The 27,418-nt window shown below is 35.9% G+C and overlaps 1 protein-coding gene across 10 annotated transcripts in view; it reads left to right on the forward strand.

Moving 5' to 3' along the window:
• Positions 1–27,231, forward strand: part of TRDN (triadin) — a 363,753-nt gene extending 336,522 nt beyond the window's left edge. For 6 of the 10 annotated variants that reach the window (XR_012002811.1, XM_072765072.1, XM_072765074.1 and 3 more), the window contains 3 exons: positions 18,855–18,896; positions 21,244–21,282; positions 24,837–27,231. Coding sequence is in view for 9 of the 10 variants with exons in the window: in XM_072765072.1 (XP_072621173.1) it covers positions 18,855–18,896; positions 21,244–21,282; positions 24,837–24,976 (221 nt within the window). In the remaining variant the exon portion in view is untranslated. The remainder of the gene's footprint in view (positions 1–18,854; positions 18,897–21,243; positions 21,283–24,836) is intronic. The other 4 variants (XM_072765079.1, XM_072765081.1, XM_072765088.1 and 1 more) reach the window with 1 other exon arrangement.
• Positions 27,232–27,418: the final 187 nt, after the last annotated feature.

Consider the following 27,418-nt stretch of genomic DNA (forward strand, 5'->3'; position numbering starts at 1 on the left):
AGATACATTCAAAGGGTCAGGAGAAACATGTTAAAATAATTTCAATGTTTATTTAACTCTGTATATAAATATTATTTCTGCATGTATCAATTCAGAAATATATTGATATTTACACTATTTTTTTAATTGTGTGTGATTTACACTTATAGCACATTTCAGTTGGTACTAATCACATTTCAGTAGCCCAAATCCTCATGTGGTTAGTAGCTACTGCATTGGATGGAACAGATCTCAATATCTATTGAGTGCTTCCATTGTGCCCATCACATAGTGAGTATTGATGACCTACAAAACAAACATTAAATGTGGTACTTGCCACATATCTCATTCAACACTCCTTGACTGCAAATAATAGAACCCCACATGAACTTGCTTCAGGGATTTCAAAAAGGAAAGTAATTACAAGGGTATAGAATTGTCTCATGGATGCAAGGGCCAAGCTCCCACTTGATCCTCAGGAAAGCCCTCTGAAACCATCCCACTCTACACTCTTCCCCTACACCCACAGGTAGTCAGGGTACACTTCGTGAAGGAGGTGATTCCATAATTTGTACTTGGAAGAATACTTTGCTTTGAATGACTGGAAAAAGATGGAAATGATATGAAGAAAAACTCATTTCTCCTGTCTCTTATTCACTCTGACAGAAGCACCATGCTCCCAGAACTTCCTACACTAGATGTATGGTTGGCTGATTGGTTGGTTGGTTGGTTGGTTGGTTGGTTGGTTGGTTGGTTGGTTTCCACACCAAGAAATTACCTGTGATGCCAGCTAGGTGTCACACAATGTCAGTCACTTCTGACACTAACCTGGACTTAGCACAGCACAGTTTAAGGGCTCAGTCCTACAAGCCTGCTTCCTACTTCAGTTGCCAACCATAAGTGGTAGGTTCCCAAGTTACTCACAATTTCTGTCCAAGATGGCTAGAAATTAGAGGTTCTCATCACTTCTTCCTTTGGATTCATTTGCTAGAACAGCTTATGGAATGTAGAGAATCACTACTACATTTACTAGTTTATTAAATAATAAAGGATATTATAAAGGATACAGATGAATAGCCAGATGAAGAGGTACATCAGGCAAGGTCTGAAAGAGTCCCAAACACAGGAACATCTTTCCCTGTGGAGTTGGGGTGAGCCATTTTCCTTGTATGTAGGTGTGTTTACCAACCCAGAAGTTCCCTGAACCCTGTACCTCTGAGATTTTTTTTTATGGAGGCTTTATTACATAGGCATGATTGATCATTATCTCAATTTCCAGCCCCCTTCCCCTTTCTGGAGGATGGGAAGTGGAACTGAAAGTTCCAGCTTCTAATCACAGCTTGGACTTTTTGGTGACCAACCCCCATCCAGGAGCCCACCAAGCATTGCCTCATCAGAACAAAAACCCTTCCATCACCCAGGAGATTTAGAAACCCTGTACCAGAGACAAAGGGTAGAAACCAATAGATTATATTTTCTATTATTTCAAAGTTGGCGACCAAAAAAGCATGGCATATAGAGGCCATCAGAAGAGTTGGCTGACGTTAAGGGCTAGTGTCAGAAAGCAGTGGAGGTAAGGCCTCTACGAGGCAGAGATCCTGAAGGCGAAAGGACTTAAGACTTACTGCCACAGGAAGTTGTGGGTTAATTTATCAAAGGGAGGAAAGTGGAGGGAATTGTTCGGAAGAAGTATGGGTAAATAGGAAGTAAATAAGAAATAATAATAGTAATGGAAAAGAGAAAAAGTGTGACCAGAAAAAAAAAATGTCTACTCTTTCTTATGGATCATAGGAGATAAATATCCAAGAACATCATGAGATGATACATTTTAATCAATTGGTTGCTGCACACATGGAGATCATATTCTCCATAGCATATAATTTTTTTGTCATACCTTTTTGGAGGCAATCATCAAAAACTTTCGATATTTATCAAATAAAACATACTGAAGATAATTTAAACTGAAGATTCATCACTCTTTTTCTGAACCCTTTTCAACATTATGTATATGTGCATTTATTTTTGGTCATATTTCTTATTTATCTTTCAGTCCTTTGTCTTTCATAAAGGAGGTTTGCAAATAGCTTTTGCTTTAAACATATTGCTCCCTTCCTCCCTTGTGCCTGCTTCTCTTGTCCTCTGGACAGGATCAGATCCTCTACTTCTGACAGGCTGGTTTTTCTGCTTTGGTATGGGATGCACAGAGACTGTCCTTCACTCCCAGGTTTTTTGGCTGGGAAGGAAGAGAATGTTAATATGTGGGAAAGGATCCATATAAAACAAGAGAGGTACCGCTTCCTAAATTCTGATTCACTCTGATTGAGATGCTTACAACCGTCTGCATGGACTGGATTTTCAAATATCTGAGGTTTTATTATAGGGATGGAAAAGATACTGATAAGAATCAGCAACACATGAATATCTCTCTACTGCATCAGTGAAAAGTAACATTGCAAAATAAAATTTTCCATGATTCCTGGATGATTGTGGTTTAATTGACGCTTGTGTCTGCAGGTCTATTTTTTAAAGGATGAGTTTTCTGATTCTAAATGTCCACTTGATTTTCATTCTGTATTTTTTTCTAGCTATGGTAAATATATAATAAATAATTTGCTTTCCATAGAATTGAGAGGAAGACACCAGGGATGTTAGATTGTATTATATTTAAGATCCATTACCTTAAAAGTTAAAAGCAAAATGAACATATTTTTGAATTTTAAATAGCACAGCCATTTGCTATTAATATTTTAAGTCTTCAGAGAATTTTTTTCTGGAAAAAAAAAACTGTACATCCAAAAACATTACTCCCCAGGAAGTTGCCCAAAGGCAAAACATAAAATAAAACAGAAGAATGAAAACATACATTATTAAAAGGCAAAAGGTGCCAAGGGAAGACTAGCACCTAGAGGAATTGCAAGGCTCTTGACATAGCTAAGACGTTGACAATGTATTTATAACAATGGGTGTGGTGTACCAAGGAAAAAGATTTTATAGAAACCTATAGTTTTTTCATTTTTATTGTTTGGTAGTCAATATTTAAGTAAAGATAGATTGGCTTTCCCCGTAAAATAAGTTTTTTTTTTTAAGATTGCATTTATTGGAGAGAGACAGACTCCTTTTGAAAGAATATAATTAAACATAACTAAAGTATATCATTTGTCATAATAAAAGTATAACCTATTTTGTATTGATTATATGTCCCTGCACTGAAAATTTTCAAGAATTTCAAAAAGCCAGAGTTTACTAATAAGCTTGTAATTCTCATTTGAAAGAATATTTCACTTTTTAAGACAAACTACTAACGAGTCTGTGAATTATAAAATTATAATCTAGTGGCAAAAAGAACTATTTTTCATAAATTCTTAAACACGAAAAGAGTATGCTTTGCTTTATGTTGATATTGTATATAATTCCCTTTTATAAATAATTAAATTGATGATCTTTTCCAAAATGATTGAACTCAACTAATGGCTAATTTATGTCTAAGTCAATTTATTCATGTCATCTCAGACTAATTTAGTTGATTTTTTTCTAATTTTGTCACATGGTAGTCTCTCAGGCATATCAAATTATAGGATGTATCCTGATATTTTGCTGCTAATTTTATGTTCTCAGATTCACTGGAGTTTTACTATATTATAGGTTATTCATGTTCACTGCTGTATAGTATATTACTTTGTGAATATACATATTTTAATCTATTCTAATATCAATAGATATTTTCTAGTCTCTACCTTTCTCCTTTACTAATATAAGAATATAAGGCGGTAGTTTTAAATGCTACCTCAGCAGCATCCCATAAGCTTTTATATGGAGTATTTTCCTTATTGTTCAGTTGCACATGTACTTTAATTCCATTGTAATAAATTCTTCAGTATTTTACATGGAAGTTTTAGAACCTATTTTTAAATTTCTAAACCTGTGAGAATTATAAAGATCATCCTCTTTTAATCATCTTCTAGTTTAATTGTGTAGTGGTGAAAGAAAATGATCTGCTCTTTAAAATGTGTTGAGCTCTGCCTTATGAACAAATATATTATTAGTTTTAGTAAATATTCTATATGACATTGAGAGTAATGTGCATTTTCTAATGGTCGGGAGTGTGATTCTCTATTGATTGAGTCAAGCTTCATTGCTTTTAAATTACCCTGTATCTTCATTAATTTTTTGAATGTTAGAAGTATCAGTAATTGAATAAACTATATTGAAATCTCCCACTGATGGAAAATTATCAGTTTAACCCTGTAGTCCCTGTAGTGTTATCAAATTTTATATTAGGAGCTGTTTTATAAGTTCCATACATGCTTAATTGTATCTTTCTGGTGAATTGAACATTTATCTTTTTATGATAACTTCTATATTCCATATAATGATCTTTTTGTAAGTAAAATGACCTTACAATTATCCCAGCTTTCTTTTGGTTAGGATCTTATCAGAATTTTTTTAAAAACATTTGTTTATGTCTTCTAATGACAGTCTGTTTCAGATATGTCCTTAGTAAATAACATAAAGCTAAAATTTACTTTTTACTTTACCCAGTACAATGGCCTTCACTTTTAATCTGATGAACTTTAACTACTTACCATTCGTTGTGATTATTATTTTAGGTCTAATTTTTACCATCTAAGTTCTTGTTTTATATTTCTCATGCCCTCTCAACATTTCTTTATATTTTTTCTTGTCTTTTACAAATTGAATATTTTCCTCTATGAATAAATAAAGTCTTTAAAAAAATTTAAAAAAATATTTTCCTCTAAATGTGTTTTTATTTTTTCATTTTCTAGCCTCTACTTATTTGGAAAGACTATACTCTATTTCTCTTACTTTGGTGGTAGCCCTTGACATTTTACTATTCTTTTTAAAGAATAAAACTACTATACAACACCACTTCTAAACAAGAGAGGGATGTTAGAACATTTAAATTTCATCACATCCAATGCTGATTTACATGCTCATCTTGTTCAATATTTTCATTCTAACCTTTCGAAGAATCTGAATGTCAAATTGTGTTAGTAGTAATTCTTCCGTCAATATGTGTCTATCTTCCCCTACAGGTTTCTCAGTTTCATTGTTCTTGCGTCTCTGACTTGGCTTCTACTTCTTTCTTTTCCAGCAGCACTTTCTTTACAAGTGTCTTGAGCAAAGACCTATTGGTGAAAACATTCTCAGTTTTTATTTATCTGACACTGTCTTTAAATCATCCTCATTCCCTTTGAAAGCCTGTTGCTAGGCACAAAATTTAGGTCACCGGTTAGCACTTTGCGCACTTTGGTTATATTATTTCACTGTTTTGTTTTTTCATCCTCCACAAAGGCAGGGAATTCTGTTACCAATCGAATTGTCATTCCTTCCTATGTGATCTATCTTTCTTTTTCTTCTTTAAATATTTTCTCTTTGCCTTTGATTCATTGCAGGTTCACTATAGTTTATGGAGTGAGAGCTGCTTTATACTGTGAAATTCCTCCAGGACATGTGGAATTATTTTTTTCTTTTTTCTTATTTTTTTTTGATAAATTTATTTTTTATTGGTGTTCAGTTTACCAACATACAGAATAACACCCAGTGCTCATCCCGTCAAGTGCCCCCCTCAGTGCCCATCACCCATTCACTCCCACCCTCACCCCCCCCCCCCCGCCCTCCTCCCCTTCCACCACCCCTAGTTCATTTCCCAGAGTTAGGAGTCTTTATGTTCTGTCTCCCTTTCTGATATTTCCCACACATTTCTTCTTCCTTCCCTTATATTCCCTTTCACTATTATTTATATTCCCCAAATGAATGAGAATATATAATGTTTGTCCTTCTCCGATTGACTTACTTCACTCAGCAAATTATTTTTTTCTTTTACTAGTTTGGAGAATTGATAGCCATTATTTCTTCTAATACTATCACTTTGTTTTTTTCCTTCTGCTGATTATTAATATGTTAGGTATACTCGCCTTTTTTTCTTTCAAATTTTTCAGTTCCTCATTTCTCTCTGCTGGATTTAGTGTAATTTGATCGGTTTTAACATATGTTCGCTGATTATTTCTTCAGCTCTATATAATGATATTTAACTTATCCAGTGAGATTTTATATTATTTATATTTTTATTATAATAGTTATTTTTCAAGTCTTACTGTTTATGTTCATAATCTCCTATTGCTTGACCCGATTTTAGAATTCATACTTTATTTCTTAAAACATTTCATATGTGTGTTAAAGTTTGAGCATAAAAATTCCAGTATCTGAAGTACTTTCTTATATAAAGTTGTTGTTTATTGTTTCTTCAGACTCTTCTTCATGATGGTTTTTTAATTTCTGTAATTGGAACTTTGACTGTGAGCTCATACTCCTTTTGTCTTAACAAATCCTTCTTTCTCTCTGTTTTCCCTGTCCTGCTCAACTTTTATTCCACTCCTAGCAGTTTCTTACCATTTGTGGTTGTCCTGTCCTAGAAGTGAACCCTGGCTCATGGGTTTCCCAAAGTCACAGGGTTCCTGACAGTACCTGCACTCAGACCTCATGGTGAACCCCTTATGCTCACCTGCTCTTGAACTGGGCAAAGCCCCTCCCATTTTCAGCGGATGATCTCAAGTTGTCATTACTCGCTTTTCAGAAAATACCTATTGGCTGTTTGGGGGTTCTGTGATGTCTCTCAGACTCCCCATTGTCTTCTTGTGCTTTTTCTTCTACAAACACTAATGCCTGGTAGATTTTGACTGTTTGTTCAAATCCACATGTGTTTTAGGGCTCATTTCATTTTGTTATGAATATTGTCCATGGGTTTCATTATCTCTTTTTACAAGGGGATTTGGAAGAGATTGAAATACTGTGTTGTTGCCACCTTCCCAGAATCCACGGAGGCAGTTAGTTATATTTTCATCCCACCCTGGCACAGCTTCTGTGACCCCACTTTACTCCTTGCACACTTAGTCTCTGAGTTCCAGTTTTAATATAAACACTTGTCCACAGGATGGCCTACTCTTTCATGTATCAGCAGGTTTTCTTCTTCCCCTCTCAGGGCAGGAGGAAGATTCTGGAGGGTTCCTTTATGCCCTCTGAGCCCAGCACTGCAACAAAAAGTATGATTTTGTCATGAATATTATCTATCATGTTATCAGTAGCCTAACATTCCAATAGTTGCTTTTTTAATGTTACCCATGAATCTTGTTTTAATAAGACATGTGGGATATTATTGGAGATCACCTGCTGGAATGGAGTGCTAATGAATATCAACATCAATGTAGTTTTTGTTAAGAACAAATTAGCACCAAATTCATGATAGAAATATAAAAATCATCATCAGATAGTGGCTTATGCCAGGGAAACTGGCCTAAAAACTGTTAAAACTTGGGAAAGCTTCATAACATCTCCGTGCTTGGTAGCCTTATTTTTGAAATGTGGATAATAATAATATTACCTCATAGAAATTTGAGGGAGATTAGGTGAGACAAAATAGTAGGTAATAAATAATAACTGGAGTCCAATAAGTGATTATTAATTGGCATCCATGAGGGTGGTGATGATAATGATGGGGACGGAAATGACTATGGCATGCTGTGCTACTTTTCCTAGTTAGGAACAGGTTTCACTTATTAAGCTTTGTGTCAAACTGGAGAAATGGTAAGATACAATCATGTGAGAGAAAACATCTTACTCATTTTGGGGTGGTTTAAAACAATCCTACTTTTTAGAGGAAGGGTGATTATCCTCATGGAAACTTTGCTTCAGGCGAAAAAAAAATGGAGCAGTAACTTGGTTGAAGCCTTCAAAATAGGTACCAGCTGCCGTGCTTTCCTTCTCTGATCGCTCCCCTTGCTAGCCTCAGAAAGCGTCTGTGTATAAGGCACATTTGGTCAAATGGTTGTCACTGTCGATGATTAGTCTTTGGGTCCCAGCAATGTGGCCTCATTCATTTATTGGTGATATTAAGTTGTTCTGACATTGCCCTCAAGACAGTTTTGTCTTCTCCTCAGAGTGACAGGACAGACACTCAGAGGGGATTGCATACCTTTATTGAACACCCTTGGCTTTACTGTGTGCACAATTCCAAATGTGAACTGTCTGCATCCTTTATTACCCCCTGAGGTCAGTCTTCAAGAATTCTGTGGCTATTGCTCAGCGTAGCAGTAAATTTTCTTTAAAACTCATGATCATTTTAAAGATAGTATAGAGGAAGCATTCAGATTTAAAAACTAAAAGAAACAGGCTATCGACTGCTGCTTTGAACCACCATGTATTCTTCTGATTTCTTGAAAAACTGTTGACTCCTAGAATGTAATATTCCACCAAACCATTTACACATAATTCAGCAAATCAACTGAGAAAATATTTTAAAGCCTTTGGGATGTCTATAGTGACAAAGTGATGCAGTGAATTAGATAAAATAAGAGGAGCAAAAATGGGAAAAAAAATCCATGCAAAGTTACTTTTGTGTCGATGCTTTAGGATTCCAGCTGTTTACCTATGAGTATTTCTCGAAACTCTGGCACAAATCAGAACAGATTGCTGGTAGAAATGAACATGCAGTAACTGCTGGTACACATGCATGCATTATTTAGGTACTTTTTATTTATTTATCATGTTTGCTAAGAGTACACAGAGCAAGCTGGGCACTACACAGGAAATTTTATCTTTAAAAACAAGAAAAATAAAGTTCACAATCTAGGCCATCAATATGGTTTCCCTGAAATGTTTTTCCCTCCATATTACAGTCTCTTTTAACCTTTCCCATTATTTTACCCACTCCCATGCTCCCATGCTCAGATGAGGAAGCATTGCTTCTCACCCAAGATTTATCACTCCATGTTCTCCTTGACTCTATCCCTTCTTGCCTCCCATGATCCTGGCCCCCTCCATCCCTCCATCCTGCATCTTCAGTTCTCGCTCTAAGAAGCCTTCTCCCTTCACCTACAATATCCTCCAACTGTTCTTTCACACGCAATTTTCCTTGCTCTTTTTGCTTCCTGAGGTCATGGTACTTTTGCTTTCATTTACAATCACACTTCTGAGGTAAGTCTCCCACCAATTCTTCAGGCAACCTGAGCATTGCCTTCCAACATTTTCCTCAAATACTACACTTGAAGCTCAGCCCAGATGTCCTGATTGCTGGGCAATCACTTCTTCTCTTCTCCTCACCTCTCCTTCTTCTCACTTCTTCCTCTCTGATGCACTCAACATTGTTGGTCTCATGTCCTTTTTGAAATGTTTTCCTCTCTTGGTTATCATAATATCAGATTCCTTTTTTCGGTATGAGTATATTTGCTCAGTATGGGTTTCTGCTGCTCTTTCTTTTTCCAGAGGATTAGTTCTTCCAGTCTCAGCTCTCTTTCCTCCTCTTAGCACTTTTTCTCAATGGGGGCATCCCACCTTGTTGTCCACCTCTTTAAGGCTAAGGCCTCAAATTGTTCTGAAGCCTAACCTGACTTATCAGCTCTGGCCCCACATTTTCAACTCCCAGCTTCACCTTTTGTCTGCATAGGTTTATGACTGACCTTCCTATTATATCCCTCTTTTCTCGCTTATCCCTTGACCCCAGCAAATGCTAAAAGGAAATGACGTGTGATTTCCATTCTTCAGTTAATTAGACATAAAACTTCAAATTCTACTTTGACTAATCACTATGCTTTGTCTATGGCTCTAACTCAGTGCCAAGTCATGTTAGCATGGACTATTTCTCCTCTGAACCATTATAGTGACTTTCCAGAAGGTCCCTTTCTGGTTTCTGTCATTCCTCCATGTCATGTCTACTAAATAGATTAAGTTTTCCAAAACTTCAGATTGATTAGACCATTTATATAATAGGTATTCAATATTTCCTCACGGCAAATTTAGACTACATTCTACATTTCTTAGCCTGAGGGTCTAAAGCCTCTATGATCCAGTCTTAAACTACATTTTAAATCCTTTTTCTATAACCATTGTTTATACCAATAGGGGACACCAAAGCAATTCAAGTGTCCATGTTTTTGACTTTCCTCCATCCTTTGACCCTGTCATTCTTTTTTCTTGGATTTTTCTTCCCATTTCCAGCCATATGATCCTTCACAGCCCATCTCCAGTTCATCATGACTCCCCAAGGTCCATCTCCCATAGGATAGCTTCCAGAAAATTTCTTTGATCTCCGTAGGAGGAAGTGACCATTCCACCATTGAAAACACCTTACACTTATTTTGACGATTGTCATATACTACATTGCAACTCATAGTATCTTTTATTTGTTTGGATACTGGTCCATTTTCTCTATGACTACAAATTACTTCTTTTGTATTTTCTTTTGGTTCTTCCAAAGAACATGGCAAAGTGCTCTGAAAGTAGAGATAAGAAAGTTTAGTTGAAAGAGTGTCTAGAAGTTCTAGAAAATTAGCTTTATACCTCCTTTTAATACTTTAAAAATGCAATGCTTAACACGTTTTAAATCCCCTGAGTCTCAGCGTTCTCTTGTAAAATGAGGATGTTCCACCTGTTTCTTAGTGAATTGTAAGACTTAAGTGAAAACATATGTAAAGTACCTAGTGGAGCACCTGCACAGAAAAAAAAGCTCATTGTAGCTACTGTTATTGTTGCTGAAAGAGTAACTATTTCCTAAATGAATAAATTGCAAGAAAACTTTAAGGTAATATTCACTTTGGAAAATTAAACTGATCGTTTTTAAAGTCTGCCTTAATTTTGACATTTTTATATTATTTTTTCTTTATTCAGTATTTTTTTCTGTGCTATTTTCAATTATAGATTAGCATTCTTTCAAAGTTTTTTTGCTGTTACATACATTGCTCTTATTTACTTTAAGTTCCCCTAGAAAATGTTTGTTATTTTGGGCCTTTTTTTTAAGTTTTGAATTTTTAACATAAAGGGTGATATTAGTTTCAGGTGTACCATATGGTGATTCAACAATTTGATACATTATTCAGTGTTCATCATGATAAGTGCACTCTTTTTTTTTAAGATTTATGTATTTATCTGAGAGAGAGAGAAAGAATGGAAGAGCTCCTGTGAGTAGGTGGAGAGGCAGAGGGAGAGAATCTTCAGGCAGATTCCCCACTGAGCATGGAGCTGGACTTGGGGCTTGATCTCAGGACTCTGAGATCATGAGCCAAAACCAAGAGTTGGATGCTTAACTGAATGAGTCACCCAGGCACCTCTCATCATGATAAGTGTACTCTTAATTCCCATCCCTTCTTTCACCCATCCCTCAATATCCTCTCTGGTAACCAGCAGTTTGTTCTCTATAGTTAAGAGTCCATTTCTCAGTTTGTCTCTTTCTTTTTTTTGTTCCCTTTTGCTCATTTGTTTTGTTTCTTAACTTTCTTTCTCTCTTGCTCATTTCTTTTGTTTCGTTTTGAAACCACTTGGTATTTGTCTTTCTCTGACTTATTTCATTTAGCATCATACTCTCTAGCTTTATCCATGCTGTTGTAAATAGCAAGGTTTCATTCCTTTTTATGGCTGAATAACATTCCATTACATATATATGTATACCACCTCTTCTTTATCCATTCAAATATCAATAGTCGCTTGGGCTGCTTTCATAATTTGATTATTGTAAATAATGCTGCATCTATTGAAAAGATCATATGGGTGTTTTTTTTGTTTGTTTGTTTTAGGTTTTTTTTAAGATTTTATTTATTTATTTATGAGAGACACACAGAGAGAGAGAGAGAGAGGCAGAGACACAGGTAGAGGGAGAAGCAGGCTCCATGCAGGGAGCCTGACGTGGGACTCGATCCCGGATCTCCAGGATAAGGCCCTGGGCTGAAGGCAGCACTAAACTGCTGAACCACCCAGGCTGCCTGATCATATGTTTTTTTATCTTTGCTCTTATTGATGTGGTCTATCAAGTTGACTGATTTGTGAATATTGAACCATCCTTGAGTTCTGGGAATAAACCCCACCTTGATTGTGGTGAAAAAAATTTTTAATGAATTGTTGGATTTGCTTTGCTAGTATTGTTTGTTTGTTTGCTAGTATTTTGTTGAGGATTTTTGCATTAGAGTCATCTAAAGTATTGGTCTGTAGTTCTCTTTATTTTGTGGTGTCTTTAACTGGTGATAGTATCAGGGTAATACCGGCTTCATAAAATGAATTTGGAAATTTTCTTTTCTATGTTTTTGGAATAGTTCAAGAATATTAGGTATTAACTCTTTTTAAAAATGTTTGGTAGAATTCACCTGTGAAGCTGTTTGGTCTTGGACTATTGGTTATTGGGAGTTTTTTGATTCTGATTCAATTTCAGATATTTTTATATTGTAAACATATAAAATACATCATAAAATATGAATGATGAATCATACCCTTTATATAAAGAACAATCTGAGATTCCAACAACCTTTAAAAACCACTGTAAATATGTTTCTAATGAGTTAATATGACTGTGTGTGATAATGATGTTAAATTAATTCCAGTTTTCCAAGTTTCGGTGGGATGCTTTTAATATAGAAAGAAGAAGAGAGAGAAAAAGAGAGAAAGCAAGGAAAAAACCAAACAAGAAGTTGATATCTAACCCTAAATCTAAAACATTTACATTTATTGTAATTTCAAATTAATTTAAAATATTTCTTTTAATGCAAAACTAGCATTAGTTAATTGGCAAATGGTTGCTATTGTTGTGATAATTTTTCCATAAAATAAAAAGGTAGGTGGATTTACGAGTATTTCCTTTGTAACAATTCTTATTTTAAAGAATCTAGCTTTGCTTTGTCTGTGTCCTGCTTATATATGACATTATTTTACTTGTTTCTGTGTCAGAGAAATAAGACAGGGTTTTTTTTGCCCTCAAAAGGTAACATTCACTTCGTTGTTTTCTCAAATACTTTGCACTGTTATTGATTTACATGGCTATGAACTTATTTTTTAAATAATTATCTTTCCTTTTGACAGATTTATGTTTAATTATTTCCTTTGGTAACATGTTGGTTGTTTCACAGAGATAGAATTCTTTATCTAGAGTAATACTTCTCAATGTAATAGTCTGTGGATCTCTAAGAACTCCAAAATCCTTTTAGGTGATCTGAAACGTTTTACATATTAATACTCAGCCATTACTTACCTTTGTCAGTCTCATTTTTCTCAGACGTATACAGTGGAATTCTCCAAATGGCATGTAAGAACATCATCACTCTTATATAAAGGAATGGTTTGCTTGTGAATTCTTGTGTTTACAAAAAAAATGGCTATTTTAATTTCTATTACATTAATTATCAGTAGACATAATCCATATAAACAAATGTTCTTTTAGGTCCTTAATTTTTTAAGATTGTAAAGGGTTTCTGTAACCAAAAGTTTGAGAGCTACCATTATGGAGAATAAGAAATGGAATCAAGATAAGATTGCTCGTTGAGAATGATAAATATATAATTTTTAGTATAAAATTTGCTAATTCATATATCAAGTCCACGTGTTTAAAAATACATGTAATTATATGCCATATCTATCAGTGACCTAAGACTAGACTCCACATTTTTTATTGTTCTTAGAATTCCCCTCCAAATTTTAGTTTTAATATTAATGTTATATAAATATATATATATCCATGTATATTTGTATGTTATACAAACACACATACACACATATATGTATATACACTCACAGTCTCCTTAATGCCAACATATTAGCTGTTGAAGTTATATCTGTTTTCAGCCTCGTAGAACCAAGGCTACCTTTGACTCCCTGCAAAGACTTACCTCCTGAACTTTTGTAAAATCCCATCCTGTTCTCTTTTTGATCCATGACTGGAGATCAGGCTGAGAGCTCAGCAAATACTTTCATACAAAGGGCAAAGAGAATTTCTGTTTTTTTTTTTCAGTGCATTACATTCAATTACAAAATAACACACACACACACATCTATATATTATAAATTTACCTGTTTATAAATTTATATACATATAGTTAAGTATTGGAACAGACACTTATGTGAAATGAGGCAGATTGTGAAATTGAGACAAAGAAGAAATTCTTTTAGTTAATGAGAAGATCCATGCACTACTTGAAAATACATAATTTAGACCTTTCTATCATCATCATTTTATTGTTTTCATAAACTAATAGTTCTCTAAGAACCCCTGTGTCTGTAGCCTTAATTCAATAAGTATAAAAGAGTTATACAAAAGCCAGACTTTGACGTCAAAATGTTTAAAAGATTGAAATGGTAGCCGCACAGACAAATCCTCCCATGTGTTTTTGACTCTGTTATAGTAGAGATGTCTGAATTTGATTAGAGGATGGTTTCATTAACACTTGTGATTCCTTCAGAATCTAAGTTTCTTTCTTTGTTTTTTTCAAATCTAAGTTTCTATATACATAAAGGATGGAGTCTACAAATTGAAAGTCAGGATAATATTATCATTCTTAATTGTTTGGAATATGATTGTCTAAATTACAGTGGTTAAGCACACAGAACAGATATATTTTCCTCTTCATTGTCATTATCATTTTCAAATACAGCCAAGTAACTCTTCTATTCATACCCTCTGAAAAAGAATGGATTGTTGGAAGAGAGACATTCCTTCATCTCTGCTCTGCACAAGTTCATGATTCTTGCAGCCAGTAATATAATGCATAGGTTCTAGAATGAGAGAGAACTGGGTCTAGGAGGCCATCCTCAAGAGGTGGAATGGCACAATGATTGGTAACACAATCTCCAGAACCAGAAGGCCTGAGTCCGAATCCCAGTTTTCCCCACCAACTATATCGCAAACCTTGAGTCTCTAGCCATTTGTCCTACCTACAAAATGGGAATAGTAATAGGATCCTCTTCCCAAATTTCCAGAGGAAGTGAAATATTTTATTATTTATAAAGTGCTTAGAACAAGTGGCTGCCACATAACAGGTATCTGCAATAAATATAAATCCTCATTCAAGTGACTCTAATCCAGGTAGATTGGGATCTCCAGTCCAGTCCTTCCACTTAAGTCACTCTGTGACCTTGGGCAGCACTTAACCCCTCTCTGCCCCATCTGTATAGGAGATTTAAAATAAGAACACTCACCTCACAGAAGGCTCGTCAGAATTGAATGTGCTAAAACATATGAAATAATAAGGCACAGCAGATGGTAAAAAGACTTATTAACTATCATTAAAAGTGACCTCTCAACTCACTCAGTTTTGCCTATTAACTCAATGCCTGCCACTTCTAAACTTTTCCAGATATCCTGCCTTCTTTCTTCCTATTAGACACTTGCAATTTTATGACCGCCAACACCACAACTTGCAACTTTATGACCGCCAACACCACAACACCACAACTGAACTAGGAAACTAAACTTTTCATAACCCCCAGCTAATGAGTGCCTCCTGAGATTTCCTTGTTGCTGAGAATGGCATCACTATCTTCCTCCAAACTCAACGCATTAGGCTATCCCTTGTTACACCAAAGACCTGCATTCATATGTATTCAATCCCACTTCACTCAACCTACAAAGCTTCATTTACACTCAACCCCTGCAGCCGCAGAAATCATTTGTTCTATGTGGACGATTAAAATACATTCCCAATTTCTTTTTCTGAATCCCTTCTCTCATATTCTAGTCTTGTTATTTTTACAAAGTACATTAACATATGATTTCCCTCTTGAACAAACTTCACTGGCTATGACATTAAGTAGAGACTACTCAGCCTGACATCTGTCTTTCCACATGATAATCTTTCTAACCTCAACATTCCCTGTGATCCTTGAATATATTCTGTGCTTTGCTGTCTTCTTCTAGTCTTCTGATGGTTGCCTTCGCTGCAAATTGGCCATCTCCCTCAGTCAAAATCCCCTCTGTATGAGGGGACCCATTTTTTAAAAGATTTTGTTTATTTATTCATGAGAGACACACACACACACACACTTCAGAGGCAGAGACACGGGCAGAGGGAGAAGCAGGCTCCATGTAGGGAGCCTGATGTGAGACTTGATCCCAGATCTCCAGGATCAGGCCCTGGGCCGAAGGCAGTGCTAGCTAAACCACTGAGCCACCTGGGCTGCCCTAGGGGACCCATTTTAAATTAGGCTTCCTTTTTTTTTTTTCTTTTTAATGAAAAGGTACCATTTATTCAGGGATATGTGAGAAAATAAAACTCATTGTGCTCTAAAATTGTACAAGTTATAAAAATTATTTTTAAAAAAATCAATGTTCTAATAGCTGTGAAGTTTCAGTGGTAAGTTTTGAATAATTCTCCCTTCCCTTCCCTTTCACAAATAAGATACAGGTACACTCAGCTCATCACAGAATCCCGAGGCCCCTAACTCGTTATCTGATTCTGCTTTCCAGTCCTTGTCCTCAGGCTTAGGAATTTGGCTTAGAGGCTGTGCTGTCCAGCTCAGGCCTGCCTCTAAGGCAACAAATACCAAATTATTCACTTTAGCAGCTTGAACTGTTTATCCTTCAACTAAAGTGGGGTATCTGCACTGATAGGACCCTAAAAACTGACAAAAGGAAAAATATCACATTCCTTATTCTTGTGCAAACTTAACAAAAAATTGAACCATCTCTATTTGATACCAAACTTGGGTATGGCTGTTGTACATCAATATTTCTTGACTTTTTCCACATCTCACCTAAAGTATATTTCCTCAGGTAAACCTTCCAAGGAAAAAAATAAAAATAAAAAATAAATTAGACTTCCTTCATAAACTATTTTCCTGACTGTCCCTCCCCCCGCCCCAAGGAAATTATTCCTTAAAATTCCGTTGGCACATGTTGATACATCTTTTATGGTAATGACTATACCTTTTTAGAGAGTCAAGTATTTGTTTTATCAAAACCACCACTCACATAATCAATGCTCAAGTTATAAAAGTAAATGGACTGTAAATATGCTGTTTCTTTGTATTCTGAGCAGTGACAGTCGCAGTACATTCGTTATTCCTAGTTCAGTAAATTTTTGTTGCCATTAAGCTGCTTGCACAGAGACTGCATCTCTATAGCAACTGCCCTAGGCTTGTACTTGCCCTTCTTGTGCCTTCCATGAGCCGGAGCGATTGACATGTGACTCGTTTCTTACCAGCTTTTATCACTTGTATCTACGTTATGCTGGCTCAGAATACAGAATTTGGAAAAGAGAAGAAGCTAAGGTTTTTATTCTACCCATATTTCTTTCCCCAAGGATAAAAGTGGATCGAGAGAATAAGTGTCTTAGTTCTAAATGTGCTATAATCTACAAAAATAAAATCTATATTTCTTGTGTACAAGAACCTGGCATTATTTTATTTTTTAAACGTCATCCATAGATATTAGCAGATTCTTGCTACACAATGAAAATAAAACTATTATTTGATTCTTCTAAAAACTCTAACCTCATTTTAAAAATAGAGTTATTATTTTAAATTATCATATACTCATTTATACCTTTTCTTTATTCAACTGCTGAGTAGTTTAAGACCATGGTTATTTAATTCAGTATTTGAGTTAAACTTGTATTTAAATAGTTTCCTTTTTTAGCTGCCTTATTTATTTCTTAAGTTTTTATTTATTTGAAAGAGAGAGCAAGCACAGCAGGGAGAAGGGGCAGAGGGAGATGGAGAAGCAGACTCCCCACTGAGCAGGGAGCCTGACCTGGGGCTTGATCCCAAGATCCTGGGATTATGACCTGAGCCAAAGGCAGACAACTGACTGAGCCACCCAAGCACCCCTATATTTCAATACCTCTAAATTTATCAGGTTGAAATTTTAATAATTCACTGCTCCGGACCAAGTGGATGCTCCAGTCCACATTTAAGTGACACTGCCAAGGGCAGGAGTAAAGGATGCTCAAATTGAGGAAATCATAAATGCTCTGAACTAGGACCTTGAATGAAATGAAGCCAGTTTGTAACCACCATACCTAAGATCCAGCTGTGGAGAGTAAGCTGTGGACAGAGCTGGAGTGGTTCTTGCCTGATTTAAACTCCGCTCCATCCTGACAAGAAAAAAAAAAGAAAGAAAGAAAGAAAGAAAGAAAGAAAGAAAGAAAGAAAGAAAGAAAGAAAGAAAGAAAGCTCTTTTGGGGTCTCTGTCTTTACTTTGGAATCCTGGTGTGACTTTTTTCCCAAGGTTGTTAATTAAAAAATACTATTTTAAATAAATAGTTTTTAAATATTCACTGTAAAAGAAATGCTAGTAATTTTATTTCTTTTCCCCATTTTGTTCTTTTACATAATAGCATCTCTTCCTAAAGGTCACATTTATTTTTTATTAGAGAAAATTTGCATACTGACCTATTTTACCCCTTTTCTATTTATTAGTGAGCAGCTGGTATGCAAAATCTGAATAAATGATAGAAAACCAACCCTCTTTCAGATCATTATGAATGCTAAAAAGTTGATGTGAATATTTAAAGATCATTTAATTATATTGTGTTAAAATTATCTCAGACTTAAAATTTCTTCCACATTATTCCATATGTGCCTGTACACAAAACACCAAGAAATTTACATAATGTACCATTAGAATCATTGTTTATGTATTTGAGCTTTGGTTCAACTTTTAATGACTTTTAATTGCCTCTACAATTGTCAGAAGACAAAAATCTAATCAGTCTGCTAATAAAATATGTGGGTGGATATTTTTCTCAGAATCCACCTTGTGGATGTGAAGCTACTTACCTCAAACTTCCTAAATCCCAGGGATGCTGGTGGTTTGGGAAGGAAAGAAAAGTAAGTTTGGGAGAGGCACTGTTGGTCAGCCCTTCTTTCCATAGCCAGCCTTTGCCAGCCTGCTGATCACAGCCTGGCATGGAATCCATCTCCTCCCCACCTTCTCCCCACATCAGAGAAGTTGTCTTGTTTGTCAGGAAGTTCCTATTCATAGGGACACTAGATGCTGAGTTCATAGAGTAAGACATCCTGTGACTCAAAAATCTTTAAATACAAAATTTCCTCTTTGGGAAATCTGGAAAATAGACTGTGGGTTGATGTGTCCTTTCTTTACTCTCTAGGAGAAGATTTGGAAGATGTACCAGCTTCAAAGAAAGCTAAAGGTGAGTTTGTGATTGTCAATGTATTTATAAGTTTTCTCTTAAGGCTGTAATGTTTTGTCTGTTTTATTAAGCTATTTTTGATCTAGTTCTCAGCTTTTCCTAAGTAATGGTTAGATGGTAGGCCTATTTTTTAAAACAAATAGCTTTTTTGCAGTATTTGGAAAAATAGATATATGTGAATATCTGCACATATTGAAGGCACTAGTTGGATGGACACTGGTTTATTTAAAAGTAATTATTAGGGGCATCTGGGTGGCTCAGTGGTTGAGCATCTGCCTTTGCTCAGGGCATGATCCTGGGGTCCTGGGATCGAGTTCCGCATCAGGCTCCCCGCAGAGAGCCTGCTTCTCCCTCTGCCTGTGTCTTTGCCTCTCTCTGTGTCTCTCATGAATAAATAAATAAAATATTAAAAAAAAATAAAAGTAATTATTAGATGCATTTATTGTCCAAACTACTTACAAGAACAATATTTCAAAATTATCATTTCACCAAGAATTGTGGGGATGCTATTTGACAGGAAGAGGACCACATTAAGTGTTCAAAGATGAAATTGATATATTTTTTAAAGATGAGAGAGAGAGAGAGCATGAGTGGGGTAGGGGGAGGGGTAGGAGGAGAGGGAGAAGCAGACTCGAGGCTCGATCCCAGGCCCTGAGATCAGGACCTAAGCCAAAGGCAGACTGAGCCACGCAGGCATTCCTGGCATATTTTTATTAAGAATATTTGAAATAGGGATCCCTGGGTGGCACAGCGGTTTAGCACCTGCCTTTGGTCCAGGGCGCGATCCTGGAGACCCGGGATCGAATCCCACATCGGGCTCCCGGTGCATGGAGCCTGCTTCTCCCTCTGCCTGTGTCTCTGCCTCTCTCTCTCTCTCTGTGTGACTATCATAAATTAAAAAATAAAAAAAAAATAACTAAAACATATTTTTTAAAAAAAGAATATTTGAAATAATTTGCCTATACTGACAGAAATTACATAGAGGAAGGAAGGGAAAAAGGATTGGAAGGAGCATGGAAAGACAAACCTCAGAAAAATATGCCACAACCAGATGCATAATCTTGAGCAAGTATTTTCAGGACCAAATTTCCTTATCTATATTGTAAGGGTTTCAACTAATTTGATGTGTGAGTGTGAGTGTGTGTGTTTTCTCTGAGGAGTTTTCTGGCTCCATAGTTTGGCTTATTATATAATAAATATTTTCTATTCTACTTCTAAACTTTCCTGTATGCAATAGAGTTTTCCTAAAAGTTGTTCTTGCCATGAAAATATAAGTACTATAGCAGGGCCCAGAATTAATTAATAGTGTAGAAAGTAGTGCTTTGAGAAAAGACACAAGGGAATGGACACCTGAGTCTTATGAAATGATTTACATTTTCCCTAAGATATGTTTTGAATACTGAACTTTTAGATATTTTTTAAACTTGAATTATTAAAAACAACTCTTAATGTGTTTTCAACTTCTAGATCTTTGCTTCTCAAACTATTTTATACATAAATATTCTGACAGTCTTAAAATGGAATAAATCTGGGTTGGAGCCTAAGAACTACCTTTATGTCAGTCTCCAGGTAATAGTGAAACTCTTGGTATTTGGATCACACTTTGAGAAAAAGGTCCTTGAGCTCATTCAGATTTTGATGAAGTCTAAAACCTAACTTTTGATGAAAGACACACACACACACACACACACACACACTCACATCTTTCTAACATTTCAGAGTTTTATAGGAAACCCCCCAAAAGCCCAAATATGAATACCAGACAAGAACTTCTAACTTGGAGAAAGGGTTCACAGAGATAGCTTCAATTTCTCCATCACTAGATAACTGCCTGGTGCCCATTCACTACAGCAGAGAAGCCCTTGAGCCAGATGAGAAAAGGGAAGGATACAGGACACCATTCTGTGATATTCTTTCATGGCAATGGTGGTCACAAAAAAACTGCAGTTCCTAAAAAAATTAGAATGATTTTGACTGAAATATCATCATTTAGCCAACTTACCCTTACCATATTACAACTCTGAACATCAAAGACCTCTTCTAAGAAAAGAATGTGCGTCATCTAGTTCTCATCCACTAACATCCAACACATCAGGACCAGTTTTCCTGTTTTAACAACTGCCTGTCAAATGCCACATTCTTTTCTTCAACTGGTTCTTCTCTCCTTTAAAATAGTGAGAGATTGAGCAGAATCTGAATAAGAACCTAGCATATATTAAAAGAACCTAGCGTTCACTCTTGTTTCTTTCATACTGCACACCTCTTTAGACATTTTCATCTCCCTCCATATTTGTATGATAGCTGGGAATGTACAGATTATTTACTTTCATATTTTTGTATCCATTAGAAGAAGCTGAAGATGTGTCTTCCACAAAGAGGCAAAAAAGTAAGTTCATTGTTACATTAAAATGATAAAGTCATTCTATATTAAGATGGTAAGTGTAAATTGACACTTTAAGACTCTTAAGAAGACCCATAATAGAAGAAAAAGATTTCTAGCCTGGACGTGAAGAATAACATTAAAGTAGGTCATTTCTATTTCTAAAAGAAGTTCATCATTTTTTGCATCAGGCCAGAGGCACGTATTTGGAAGAATTAAAAGTAATGACTGAAGTGACATTTGTTGCAAACCATTCTGCACAACTCTGATCCTGAACACCCTCACTGAACCCGTGCTTAAATGTGTGTCACTGCCTGCTATAAGAATAAGACAGCTGAAGTGACATGCTAAACTTTTTAATATGAAAATGAAAAAAATGTAGAATTCTAGGACTCGGCAATTCAATTGCTTAGAAACTCACTTCTAAGATTGAAAGTTCTTTTTGGTTTTTCTAGATATATGGCAGGGGCTTAATATTCAATCCTTGGGATTGTTGGTTTCAAATGCAATCAACATTCAGGTGCAGCTACAAAATTCAATATCCAAGATTCTCATTATTCTGGTACTTCCAAATTAGACATTTTTCTTCAAATGGTGAAGCAATACATTTTGCATCCACATTTGCATTAAAGTCATTGCTGGACAGACGAAAGGAAGCAATGTTTGAAATAAGTGTGACAGAGATTTGTTTCACATAATGGGTTTTTTGTTTTTGTTTTTGTTTTTTACTTGAGAAGGAGAGAGAGCACAGGCATTGGGGGAGGTAGGGCCAGAGGGAGAGGATGAAATAGGCTCCCCACTGAGCAGGGAGCCCTATGCAGGTTGGATTTTAGGACCCTTGGGATCATGATGGGAGTTGAAGGTAGACACTTAATCAACTGAGCCACCCAGGCGCCCCTCACATCATGATTTTATTTTATTTTATTTTATTTTATTTTATTTTATTTTATTTTATTTTATTTTATTTTATTTTATTTATTTTATTTTATTTTATTTTATTTTATTTTATTTATTTTATTTTTTTAAGATTTAATCTATTTATTCATGACAGACTCACAGAGAGAGAGAGAGAGAGAGAGAGGCAGAGACACAGGCAGAGGGAGAAGCAGGCTCCATGCAGGAAGCCTGACATGGGACTCCATCCTGGGTCTCCAGGATCACACCCCGGGTTGAAGGCAAAGGCGGCACTAACCCGCTGGGCCACCGAGGCTGCCCACATCATGATTTTAAAGTAAAGAATACACATTTATCTGAGGAAATGACATCAATAATGTTTTCCAAATTCTAAATGTTTCTTTAATGTATTTCTGAAGGAAATTACTAAAATGCGTACTATAATAGCAAATGCCTCCTACTCTGCATTAATACTTGATTCATTGAACAAATATTAAGTGCCTACTATGTTCCAAGCTCTGCCTTAGATGCTGGGGCCATTGCACCAGAGGAGAGATAGTCATTGGAAGCCTTCATAGCCATACCATCAGCTTGTGACAAATATGGGGAAATAAGCAGTCTTAATACTTCTCAATATTATCGCAAAATCTTATAAAATCAAACTGGGTATATTTCTGATTTAAATAGTAGTTTCCTAATTGTTCATCTACTGGTAAAAATTTGTGGCTATGTCACAGAAACAGCTGAAGGCTTTTATTCTATAAATTAATATTAAAACATAATTTAAGGGATGAATAAATAAATACACCTTTTTTATTCTCATGAATAAATATATCTTTTTTAAAAATCCAAAAAAACATAATTAAAAAAATCACACAGAAGGATAGGTGGATTGCATCAATGTCAAGTTCCTGTTTAGAATATTGTACTATAGTTTTACAAAGTTGTCACCATTGTGGGGAAATCCCAGTGAAAGAGATACAGAAATCTCTCTGTATCATTTCCTACAACTGTGTGCAACTTTAGACTAATCTCAAAATAAAAAGTCTAAGTAAAAATAAATGAATGAATAAATCAATTCAATATTTTTAGTAAAACAGTTACCAAATATTTAAGTTCAATTGGGGGATTTACTATAGAAAAACAATATTTCCTATATTCATCTCACTATGGAGTGGTTCTATAGTCGGATATTCCTGAGTCTTTTATATAAGAGCTAAAATTTGCAGCTATAATGATATTTTCATTAATAACCCTATCGACATCAATTAAGTGTTGGAAATGTGCCCATGTGTGGTAAGTTCAGCTAGAAGGTAGCCTGCCTCAGCTGGACTCTTCCACTTTTTGCACTGGTGCTGCCATTGCTTATATGCAGCCAGCTTTATTGCCATCCCCGTTAGCACCGAACAACCTTGGAGGTGGGACAGGTTGTGTTACTGCCTCTCTCTGAAGCTGGAACAAAATAATAATAATAATAAGAAGAAGAAGAAGAAGAAGAAGAAGAACAGTGATCCTGGGGCAGCCCCGGTGGCTCAGTGTTTTAGCACCTGCCTTCGTCCCAGGGCCTGATGCTGGAGACCCAGGATGGAGTCCCACATTGGGCTCCTTTCTTGGAGGCTGCTTCTCCCTCTGCCTGTGTCTCTGCCTCTCTCTGTGTCTTTCTCTGTCTCTCATGAATAAATAAAAAAATCTTAAAAAAAAAAGAACAGTGATTCTGTATGAGATGAAGTAGAAAGAACTTAGTTCATAATTTCCCTCATTGCTTCCTTCTGTTGCTTTGCTTTGTTTTTATGCTACTTCATAAGCCCCTTAGACTCATATGGATTTGGCCAGCTTCACCACAGTCCACATGGCAGTCTCTTCAATGGTCCTTCTCTTTCCTGGCCATCAGCAAAAAGTGGCTCATTAACAGATGGCAAATAAATGAAATGGAAAACACTGAAGAGTCAGTGGGTGCCCGTGATGGTTTGAAGAAGCCAAAGTTACCGTCTCTGAACAAAACTGCAACCGGGAGCATGGAGGGCATCGGCAGTACAAGCTCCTACCTGCTGCACTACAGCCCTTGCTTGTCTTTAAGGTCTTTCTGTGTTGCTTTCCGCTCTGCCGGCAGAGCTGCTACCTGGAAGCATTGCTGTAAAAAGTAACTGTGCCATTTGAGGAGAGCCTCCAGAGTAAAGGCATGTGGAAAACCTCAACTCTAGGAACCACAAGGCTCTCTGTGCTTTTATTAAAACACTCAAATAAAAAAATCAGTTATTTGGCATATTGATAAGCTCATGTTTTAGCATCTGTTACCACATAACAGTTTTCTGAGTGCTGCGCACACCAACAGATTCCTGTAATGTCGGTGCTTTGACTTTCTATGTCAGATCATTTTTATTATCATTTATTAAGGGCTTATTAGGTGCCAGGAAAGATTTCAAGTGCTTCACATACACTTACTGATTTACTTTCCACAACACTTCTAGGAAGCTTTTGCTATAGTGTTTTGACTTTACATGTGAGGAATCCAAGACACAATATGGTTGATTCACTGGCTAGTTATTGTCAAGTCTCTGTGGCTGAAGATCCCATGTTCACTGACATTGTACTATCAGGCCATGTTTCACCTTTGTTCCTGCTCGCATTCTATTTGTTTTAACAGATTATCATGCTCTGTTCCCTAGGCCCCATCAGTTTCTTCCAGTGTGTCTACTTGGATGGATACAATGGCTACGGATTTCAGTTTCCTGTCACTCCCGCATACCGTCCTGGAGAGAGCTCTGGCCAACCAAGTTCTCCAGGACAGAAGCAACAAGGACAATAGACCCCCTACGCACAGCCCTTCCAAGTGCTTTAAGACTTTGAAAATAGGACCTTCTGTTTGTCTGCAGTGACATAGGCAACTGAAATCATGAATCCAGGGAGTGTCTCTGAAACTGTTTTACTCTTCTTGAATGATAAGCAAACACGTTGAAAGATCTGGCACTAAAGAACCTGTTATTAGTGTTTGTTGCTAGTGTGGATGCTTATATATTTTTTTTTATTTCTACTCACCGTAGGTTTGCTCACAAGTTAATTTAAAGTTTACTTAATGATCTTTTAAACATACTTGACGCAATTACAAAATGGAATTCCTGATTTCAGTGCAATGTGGTTTTAAGTGACAACACAGATGCTTTCAGTTCAAAAGAGTGCAGGAGCTTATACGAAAGCTGCTCTTTATCATGTGGATCTTTGAACGCAATCTGACCACTAAGATGATGTTAATAGTTTAATTTTATTTATGTCTCTTCCTATTTTAGTTACAGTAATGCTCTAAGAATGGGTAGTAGTTGCCACAAATAGGGCTGTAAGTTCCTTGTGATGCTCTTTCACATAAAATTCAAAATATCTCTGAACTTTGGACATGGTAAGATGGAGTAGAAATATTTGATGTTTGATAAATCTTATTTCAAAGATTTATCTTGAATTACAATTAGGACATTGTCTCCAGTGGAAATAAACCATCCAGTTAGGCAGGTCTGGTGAAAGTGTTTTTTTTTTTTAAATAAAAGCAAATGAGATGTAGTATTTTCAGATTTCTCCAGACTATGTCCTAATAAAAATGTCACCTGGGTGAAATTTTAGATCAGTCACTAAATATGGGTGACAGACACAAACGTATTTCACTTCACTTTAATAGGATTATCCTATGCAGTTAAATACGTTTACTTTCTCAAAAAATACATATATAAATATAGAAGTTAATGTCATCAAAATTGAAGAAATGCATTTTAACCATAAATGCTTCATGAGATGTCTTACTTGTTTTTTGCAGTAAGTGGTGATCAGTGCCAAGGAAATAAATGACTATCTTTAAGTTACTTGATAATGCATCACTGGGAATGACTATTATGGTTTTGTCACCTTTTTGTCTCCCAGTGATATGAACACTTGTGTTCTTTACCACATTTTTCTATCAACATTAAAAGTCATGCCACTGTGACCTTTATCATGTTTACAGTTGCAACTCAACTTATGACAAATAAGCTCAGGAAATAAGTTCTCCTTTTTTGGCATTCTAATTACCCTCTGGTGGGGTAGCCAGAGCCAATACTAGCCAAGTGACTTATTTTCAAGGACTGTAACTATGTAAGTTCTTTAAGTCCTAGTTAGGTCACTATTTTACTAAAATATCACTAGGCTAGGGCATCAGTTACACATTCAGTATCAATAATGGATTTTCAGTGACTTTGGCAAAAAGAGTTGGTCTCAGGCACATGCTAGTGGATCTAACTCACACCACAAAAGCCAATGTTTTAATGAACCAAGATTAACGACACTCTTTTGGGGGGACCTGGAGTATGTACCTTCAGGACTGACCACATGGTATAATCTTGCAAAGCCCCTTTCATGTAGCAATGGAAACTTTGGGGTAGGACTGTAGATAAACTTTATTACTCAACTGTTCCTACAGCTTGTCCAATTTAATGAAGAAAGGAATGGAGAGAAAATATGACAATTGTTTAGATTTCATAGAATGGTTTATCCATTCTTTCATTCAATGGCTATTGAGTACTTACTCTACTTACTCTTTCTAGGGCACTATGTTAAGCACTGGACTACATAAGAAAATTATTAGAGATAAATTCTATTCCCAGTGCTGTCCTGACACAACATGTGGCCTTGGAAAATTTCCTAAATGTACTATGATTGTTTCCCTATGTGTGAAATAGGGATCAAGACAAACAACCTGATACCTCACAGATGTACTGTGGACAATGACAATATATCTTAATACAAATATGACGTCAAAATTAATTTCAGAAATAATACTTTTGGATGCGGCACTAATTTTTCCTGAGTGCTTTTCTACATTATATCATTGTTTCTTTCACTGTCATTATAAAACCAATAAGAAGTAAAAAAGGACAATTTATTGTAACTGGAATTTAAACAAACAATTAAGATGTAAACAACATTAATAATGATTATTAAAGATATATCTGCTTAAAGTTACAATGATGATAGCACTTGAAAAACGATGAAACTCATCTGTTTGAATCGTTTCATTAAATAAAGTATTTCTAGCCCTTTCAAGTTTGTGCTTTACATTAAAAAGGAAAAGATAAATGGTTCAGTTAAAAGTTTTTGTCTTTAATAGAGCACTCACAATTCATGTCATATTGGTCAAAAGTTTGTGATATTTAATAATTGTCCTAGTTCTCCATTTTGTCCAATTGGTATGAGGTACCTATCCCAACCATCCACTCTTCCCCAAACTTCA

This window comes from Vulpes vulpes, chromosome 1 (genome assembly GCF_048418805.1).
Source record: "Vulpes vulpes isolate BD-2025 chromosome 1, VulVul3, whole genome shotgun sequence".
NCBI lineage: Eukaryota > Metazoa > Chordata > Mammalia > Carnivora > Canidae > Vulpes > Vulpes vulpes.